Raw genomic sequence first — 9,058 nt, 5'->3', positions numbered from 1 at the left:
GACCGAGAGAGAAATGGGATGGGGTCTAACGAGGTGTGAAGAGGATAGTGGATGTGATGAGAGAAAACAATGTGACTCCTTGGGTGTCTATGTACGGTGCGAAAGAGGTTCAACATACAAACATTATATATGCGTCTATGCAAGTCAATGGGTCTGTTTGAATCTACGGATTTCAATTTAAGGAGCGTGAATGCGGCCTCAAGGGAAGGCACGGAACAGAAGATCACGGAGATCAAGATGAGATCTGAAAGTCTGGGCCCGTGCAGAAGATGACGAGGATGCGATGACACCTATCCGACACGGGATGATTTAATTTCTTTAAATAACATTTCCACAAACAACTTCCTTTCACAGGGCAATTCGATTTCATGTCATTAAACAGCAAAATAATTTCCGACCACTTTTATGAATATTTACTTTTATTCCGATTACTTTTAAAGTAAACAAAAACAGGTCCTTCTCTGTTATACTCGGATGATATGTTATACATTTTCGAAAAAATAAACACTCACGCGCACTAATTATATATATGATATAAGAGGATTGCAAAGTTTGCACATCCTGGCATAGAGAGCAGTGAGTGGCCTTGTTGATGCTCTGTTATTTCTCTAACTTGGTCCATCACCATCATAATCATCATCATCAATCATCATCATCAATCATCATCATTGAAGTCCCAAAAATTCAATCCGCCCACGTGGAAGAACTCGGTCTGGCTCCAGACACCACTCGGAGCTCACGGCTCGCTCGCTGCTCGAGAAGAACTACCCTTGAACGCGTACCTCCTTAACCCTTTCCCGTTCCCATGATGTGCGTGTGCGTCATCACTTTCTCTTCCTGTTCCGTTCCAATGACGTACACACACACACACGTGTACGTCATCGGAAGAAAAACTAAAATTAAATAACTTTATCAGTACCGAGGCTCCCACAAGGCCATGCGGGAGGGCGGGAGGGCAGGAGGGCACGTGGCAGTTTCGCGCCAGCTGTCGTAGGGTTGCGGTCGTGTCGCTACAGTTCTCCGCGGTGAGTACAATGTCTTTAAAAATATCAGCCCTACGCCTCTCTAAATAAACTTAACGTCGCGCCGCTTGCGTGCTCTGAGATTCAGCGGTGAACGGGACACCGCACCCTGAACGGGACACCGCACCCTGCAACTTGCCAGACGTCTCAAAAACGGGGAAGGGTTAAGCGGTCATCTCGTGTAGGTGCAACGTGCGAGAGTAGCCCTTGGTACGGCGGAGCAGATGGTGTCCCACCCGGCCGTGCTCGTGAGCTCTCCAGCCCTGGGTTGTTTCACGCACGGAACGTTCGGACGTTGGTTGCAGCCCGCGGGATGTTGCGACGGACGCACCGGACACCACGAGGTTTTATTCGACGCAACTCCCACGCCCCTTTGCCCCCCCCCCACCGAGCGAAGGAGGTCGAACCATTCCAGAAGGCAAGAGGCTTCGCCGGGAAGAAACCTCCATGCGGACTTTGCACCGGAAACCTCTCCCTCGTCGAGTCAGGTCTCTCCGAGTCGGGAACGTCGCGCTCGAGTTCCCACCGACGTTGGGAGAGCTGGCAAAGTCGAGCGGGGGGCCAACACTCGTGGCACGTTCGCGCCCACGAGCGAGTCGCAAACCCCGGGCCGCCGAGCGTGGCAACAACGTGGGGAAGGCACTGGGAGACCGGTGTGACGGGCTCGTGGGTGGTTTCCTTCGCGTTTCTCTCAAATTTTCTCTCCAAAGTATTGCTCGAGTTTTTTTTTTTTCCGTGGCCGTTCGAGATTTCTCCACCTTCAGCCCCGAGACGTGTTAACACCCAACAGGGTACGAAACCCTTTCAAAGGTGAGCGTTCGCCCTTTTGCTTGTAGCGCCGACTTCCCTGTAATGTCCAGGCCGTCGACATGTCCATCAACTTCTCACGCACAGTTGGAGGCGACCGGTACTGTTTGGGGTGTTTACTTGCGAGCTTTTTCCACCGAGGCCTCGGGCTCGTAAAAATGGCACGTTCCTGTCTTTAATGCCAATCGTGTCCATCATTGCCCATGTTGGCTCACGTCATCAGCGATGACAGGCTTGGCACTTCTAGGAGGCGAGCCTGTGGCCTCACTTCCTCGTCCCACGAGTGTGATGATGGAAGAACAGAGGAAAAAAAACAATTGCATCCAATGATCCGGTCACCAGCTGTGTCTATAAAGTACCTCGGTGTGTTTAGCGGAAGATGCAGCCGAAAGTAAATCAGAAAAAATTATTTAAAGTGACGATCAGGCACACCTTTGCCACACTCTAGGGATGTCACTGCTGCCATGATGTTTCAATCAGAGCTGGGCCCCCCATCCCTCCAGCACTCGACCGATTATCTGTTGCTCGACTGATCGGGTCGCCAAAAATAAACTGTCAAAAGCCTCAACTCTGTTCTCATGCGTGCCGCTGAACGGGAGGTGATGGGCGGGGCTTGGTGATGTCGCGGGGGGGAGGGCTGTCACTTGTGGAAAGCAGGGGTGTACGGGAGGAGGGGCGGCCGCCGTTTATGGCTCCGAGTATCCAACGACAGCTAAAAAGTTGCCGGCCTTGATGTCTGGTCGATAGCTCAACTTAAATCGGCGGCCGGTCACCCCCCGCCGGGGCTCGAACACGACCGGCTCGTCTCATCAACGGCAGCGGCAACACTCGCGTGCTATTGCAACCATCTTGACAATCGAAGGCTGAAACTCGCTTTAGGGGGGACATCCCTGCTGACGCAGCGTGGGTGACGCAGCCAACCAACGGGCTGTGAGCTGTCCGGGTTCCTCGTTGGTGTCCACGCGCGCGGTGAAGAGCGTCGAGCCGCCTGCCCGGGCATCACTCGCACACCTCCGAGTTGACCTGTGATCTGATGCTGGCGGGGATGACTTCCAGGTGTATGTCGTACTGTTGGTCCAGGCCCAGGTAACAGTCGCTCATTACGTACAGCGTGTAGATGCACCTGCAGGGAGAAAAAATGCAGGGGACGTGTAACGACAGGCGCGTCATCAGCGCCACCGGCGTCATCGTCAGTGATTTCAGACATCAACATTTCCATTACTATTCACGTCTTCATCTCATTCCTTGAATAGTCACCCTCATTAAATAATACACGAATACATATTTTGATTTAAAGCTTTCGTGACTGCAGGGATTCATATTCTTGGTTCTATCGGAAAAGTCACGTAGAAGGGAAATAATAAAGAAATCCACAGCAAGAAAAAAATTCTTGCAGTGGATTTCACACCTGATGATGATTGCTTGTGTTGCAGTCGAAACGTCGTGAGAGTTTTTATTGTTTTATATTAATATTATTTAATTATTTCCCTTCTACGTGACTTTACCCGAAAGAACCAAGAATACAAATAAATATGTTATCCAGGAGGTCGTGAGTTTAATCCCAACCCTGACGCCTGCTGCTGTATATTTGGAGTTTTCGTGTCTCTCTCCCCGTGATCGCGTGGATTTTTCTCTGGGTCCTCCGGTTTTTCCCTCCACGTTTAGAATCAACATCACGCGTTTAGAGTATTTAGCTGTGTTCATATTCTTGGTTCACTCGGTAAAGTCATGTAGATAGAAAATAAAAGTAATAAATTAAAAATAAAATTAAAGCAAAAAACCCACGCCTGATGAAGACCGTTTGTGTTGCGATCGAAACGTCGTGGGTTTTTTGCTTTTATTATTTCAAATGTATTAAATTTTTTTATTGTATTTTACTATTTTTATTGTGGGTTTTTTGCTTGTATTATTTTACATTTATTATTTATATTTTTTCTTATTTGTATTTTAAATGATATTTTATTATTTTTGCTTTAATTAGATTTATAATTTATTATTTTTATTTTCTATCTACGTGACTTTTCCGAAAGAACCAAGAATATGAATTCCTGCAGTCTCGAAAGGTTTAAGTAAAAATTTTGCATCTAGCTGCTATAAATGTCCACGTGATGATAAGCCACTTTGTTGAGCTATCATTTGTGGCCAAGTTGCTTCTGACAGAAGAGCATCATAGCTCAGTGGGCCTAACCTGGTAAAATGAAAAAAGTTAGTTTTAGTTGAATTGCCATGGTGATTGTGGTCACCTGGAATGGGCCAAAATTGTCATTCTGGCTGGATGGAAATTATGCTATATAATCGCTTTATATTGCAAAACACTTCCAGACTTTTCACATAAATGGGAATTTCAAGGTGGGAATTACTCAGAGGATGTGTGATTCCTGCAGGTATCATTCCAGGGTTGGAATTTATATGAAATGAATACCATTTCTGCAGGAATTCCCTGCTCAAAACCATCATCATCATCATTCATTCTCATTCAAAATCATCATCATCATCATCATTCAATCTCATAAAAAATTATCATCACTATCGTTCATCCATTCTCATCTAACAATGTCATTCATCACCAACAACCACCGCCATTCAAAACTTCGGGGCACACCCGGTTTGTGCCACCCAGCCACCACCCTCTCTCGAAAGCAAACGGCGGGGACCCCATTAAAGACATCGACAGTGAGGACCACAAGGAAAGACACGGGTGGGGAGGGGGTGTGAGGGGGACCGCCGGAGCCCCAATTGGCGGGTGATCAGCACACACGCGCGTGCTAGTGCGGGTCAAACGGAGTGCCGGCGTGAACTCGCTCGGTGGAGGTCCACAGAGCTCCACCGGGCGACCCGCTCGCACGCAACGACGACGACACTTCAGGTGGAGTGCCGTCAATTTCCATCCTCTTCAAAACCGGTGGGGGCGGGCACGCAACGGGTTTTGTTTGAAAACCAAATTTGTCTATTCACGCCTGCCCACTCTCACTCTCCTCTAAACAGCCGAAATTCAACGTGAACCGGTCCGTCCGTCGCTCACTCGGTTGCGCAACCAAAGTGTTCTCGACATCACGCAAGTCAATCATCGCCTGCCAACTGCTTTGTCCACATCTGAGCGAGCGGTTGTGCAGCATAACCCCGGCCCTGGTCTGCGCGCAACTCAATCGTGCAACAGAATCGCTCGTGGGGACCCCGCCTTGTGCTGTGAACACGACCCCGTGCTACGTCAAAAGCGCCCGACTTGCCATCACCACCACTACCACCACCACCGTCGTCATCATCATCATCACCAGCCGTGATCGACCCACTGCTGGATGAATACCCCAACAACCCGCAGCGGTGCAACAATAATCCACCACCCTGAGCTGACCCTTATTTGACCCGGTGACTGCATCCCCCGCCCCCCCCCCTCTCTGTGACCTCCCAGCGTGACCCCTCACCGGCCCGTGCGCTCGGGGGCGTAGAAGGCCAGCGAGACGGTGGTGGCGCCGCGCACGAAGCCCACGCGCTTGAGAGCCAGCAGCTCCTTGCGGTCGACCTCGCCCAGGACCAGGATCCAGGCCTCGTCCTTGGGCTTGGGGAAGCGTGGGCACTGCGCCTTGCTTTCCGCCTTGCCCTGCGGGCGCGAGGGCGGCGAGTGTCACCGTGGGTCAGCGCCGTCGCACACAGAGGCAGCGCAGTCGTAGTGTGTCAGCGCCGTCGCTGTGCGTCAGCGCTTTCAGCGTCAGCTCCGTCGCTGAGCACCAGCTTCATTGTAATTATCACCGTCATCTTTGTCATCATCAGATGCATCATCATCAAAGTTGACATCGTCATCGTCAGTACCATTGTTATAATTAGTGTCGGTCACCATCAATCACTAAGTTTCATCATCATCATCATCAGTTTCAGTGTCATCATCAGTGTCACCGTGGTAATCATCAATCACCGGTGTCATTGTTCCCATCAACATTATTAGCAGCATTATCATAACCATTGACTGTGTCATCATAATTATAATGTTCATCATTATCAGTTTCGACAGTAATTATAATATTGTCGTTATCATCCCATTCATTTATCAGTGTATGCATGACGCACTTTGCCGTGAAGTGCTTGTATTTGCTGTGATGATAAAGGCTCATTAACAAAATTATCATCACTATCACCACCACCTATGTCACCACCAGCAGCAGTAGAAGCAGCACCACCACCACCACCATCACCACCCCTGCTGCTGCTGTGCGCTCCGCACCTTGCCGTGGTGCGCCGCGTGGCGTCTCAGCCGCACGGTCAGCACGTACTCCTGGTCGGCGTGCAGCCGCAGCCACCGCTGCGGCCGCCCGCGGGACGCCGTCGGAGCTCGGCACGGCCCGTTCAGTGCGGCTGCCCCCTCCTCCCCCTCGCCCCCCCGACTCCTGCACCTCCTCCTCGCCGCCGTCGTCCCAGCAGCCCCGCACGGTCACGCTCACGTCGAGCAGAGGCAGCGCCGACACGTAGGCCCACGCCTGGACGGGGAGAGGGAAGGGCGGCAGTGGGAACGGCGGCGGCGGAGAGAGGAGGATTGCGGAGGGGGCGGTGGAGAGGAGGATGATGATGACGATGGAGAGAGTAGGAGGCATTTGTGGAGAGTGAGACAGGGTGGAGCAGTGCAATGATGAAGACGATAAGGAGTGAAGGATGATTGGGAGGTCGGTGGGGGATGATGATTGCGATAATGGTGGAGGAGGGGAATGAATGAGAGGGCAATTAAGAGGATGATGCAGAGGGAGGATGATTGCGATGGCGATGATGGAGGGATGATGCAAAATATGGAGAAGAGATGCAGGAGGAGGATGGAGAGGATGAGGAGAATTTGGATGAGAAATATTGAAAGTGCGGAGTATATGAGAAGGTGGATGGGGAGAAGGGGGATGAGAAGGATGATGAACAGGGAGGATGACGGAGGAGCAGCATGAGCTTACACACTTGCGACATCTTTGCAGCAGTGATGATTTGACCTCGGATGTATCTTTAAGTGGGACAAGCTGCGGACCGTTAAAAACGCGTGCCCGCGGGGGAATCGGACCGTCATCCATCATCATCATCATGCGGCTGCTGCTGCTGCTGCTACTGGCAAGCGTGTTCGGCCTGCACGCTGTTGCAAGCACATCTTGAATTGGGCGCGCACAGGGGATTCGGGACCGTCGCACGTCACACAAACGACGCCGCTTTGCTCCCACCGCCCCCCGTAACCACGGTGATATTGCCGCTATCTTCTGTGCGACATCCATGCCGAGGTGTGTTGCTCCACCTCTGATCTCCGGCGGATGCATGCAAGGTGGCACGCGCGCGTGGCCAATTCGCACCGTTGAAAACCTGGATTGCAAGTTCCAGTGCGTTATCAAGGGTCTGTTCTACCATCACATTTGTATCCCCCATATCTAGCCTTAACAGACCGCAGGAGCGAGTGCTGTTAAGCGAGTAGCACCTATGAAGGCCGGCACAGCACACGAGGGGGTGGGTGGCCAGAACCACGCCCTGCCACACCACCCTGGGTACTCATTTGAGGCTGACTCGACCTAGGGGAGGCCTAGGACCAGTTCCGATAATCGTCACCGGTGTTGGTGGCCCACGAGTGGGAATCGAACTCGGGTTGCTGGATTCGTAGCGCAGTGCGCTAACCGCTATGCCACCACTCTCCACACATTTTAAACCACGAGAAACAGGAGGCAAAAGGCAGCAAAAGCGACTTCCACGGCACTTTTCCACCACACGTTTTTTATGCCCCCCCCCCTCCACACACCCCACCGCTTACAGGAAGAAGTGCAAATATTAAAATTAATAATATTAATAATCGCAAGACAAGAAAACAAAATAACCAAAAGCTCCAATTAAATTCCCATCATCGCAGGTGAAATGAATTTCGGCGATTCCCCAGTGACAGAAATCAGCAGCGGTGTTTTTTTTTCCTTCTCCACGGCTAAATCGAATTCTTGCCTCCTTGGCAAGGGTGGGGAGATGAGGGGGGGGGGGGGAGAAGATAGGAAATGAAAAAAGATCTCGTTTGGCGAGGACACCACTGTGCATATGATTATTCAATTAGCAGCGATGCAAGTCGGAGCTGTGATTATGCTGATTAAATGTAGGCACTGCGGCCAGCCTGCATCGTGACGCAAATGTAACAATTGTTGCCGGAGCTCATAAGTATTCATTGATTTTACATATATATGTGTGTATTCATGTACACTAAGATTGGCCCCTATAGCATTGACAGACTGCCGAGTGCTGTTGTTAGCGAGTAGCGTCTATTAAGACCGGCACGGCACACGAGCGGGTGGGTGGCCAACACCACGCCTGACCGCCTTTGTCTCCCTAGCGACGATGATTTTACACACTGGACCAGGAACTCATTTAAGGCTGAGTTGACCTGGGGGAGGCCCAGGACCGGTTCAGATAATCGTCACTGGTGTTGGCTGTGAGCGGGAATCGAATTCTGGTGGCCGGGTTTGTAGTGCAGCGCGCTAAACGCTACACGACAGCCCCCCCCCCCCCCCCCCCCCCCACACAGCTTGACACAAGCGCACATTCGGCTGCAAGCAAGCTCTGCTCACCTGTGAGATGTGACTGGGGGAAAGCTCCGGGGAGAGGATAGAGGCGAGCGTTGCTTCCCGGCCGTCGCAAGCCGCGATGAGTTGAGGCAAACTGTCGATGGGGCCTTTGAATCCTCCTCCCTTGGCTTCCATCCTCCGGCCAGCGCTCCACTTCCTGCGAGGGGGACAGGTGACAACGAGCGACGTGACTCCGGTGATTTCGCGGCGAGCCGTGCGGCAAAGCTGCAAGCCGGCGACCTGAGTTTACTCAACTATACTAAGCGATTTTTTATTGTAACAGTTAAGGCCCACTGAGCTTTCAGGGGCTTTTTCAGAAGCGACCTGGCCACAAATGATAGCTCAACGAAGTGGCGTATCACGTGGAAATTTATAGCAACAAAATATTCTGAATTCATGTTGCTTGTAAAGGGAACAACCGGAGGACACGGAGAAAAATCCACGCTACCACGGGTAGAGAGACATGCTAATTCCAAATATACAGCAGGTGTAACGGTCGGGATCGAACTCATGACATCCTGATACCAGGCGAGGCAGTTAACATCTCGCCACCGCGGCGCTCAAATTAATTAAATTCCAATCCAAGGCTAACACCGGGTGACAAGCGACATCAGCAATTGGGCCTGGGTCTCTCTCCCCGCCCCTCTCTCTCTCGCTTCACAACCTGCGCTGTGACCA

At 51.4% G+C, this 9,058-nt stretch overlaps 1 protein-coding gene across 1 annotated transcript in view; it reads right to left on the bottom strand.

Annotated features, from left to right (window-relative positions):
• Positions 1–2,683: 2,683 nt before the first annotated feature.
• ASCC3 (activating signal cointegrator 1 complex subunit 3) overlaps positions 2,684–9,058 on the bottom strand; it is a 104,978-nt gene continuing 98,603 nt past the window's right edge. The window contains 5 exon segments of the mRNA XM_061568172.1: positions 2,684–2,952; positions 5,252–5,427; positions 6,046–6,126; positions 6,128–6,298; positions 8,384–8,537. Of these exon segments, the coding sequence (XP_061424156.1) occupies positions 2,829–2,952; positions 5,252–5,427; positions 6,046–6,126; positions 6,128–6,298; positions 8,384–8,537 (706 nt within the window). The 3' untranslated portion in view covers positions 2,684–2,828.

This window comes from Lethenteron reissneri, chromosome 5, assembly GCF_015708825.2.
Source record: "Lethenteron reissneri isolate LAM-NWPU_2019-01 chromosome 5, ASM1570882v1, whole genome shotgun sequence".
NCBI classification, from domain to species: domain Eukaryota; kingdom Metazoa; phylum Chordata; class Hyperoartia; order Petromyzontiformes; family Petromyzontidae; genus Lethenteron; species Lethenteron reissneri.
The sequence above is the reverse complement of the archived record's forward strand: the minus strand, read 5'-3'. Positions and strand labels throughout refer to the sequence as shown.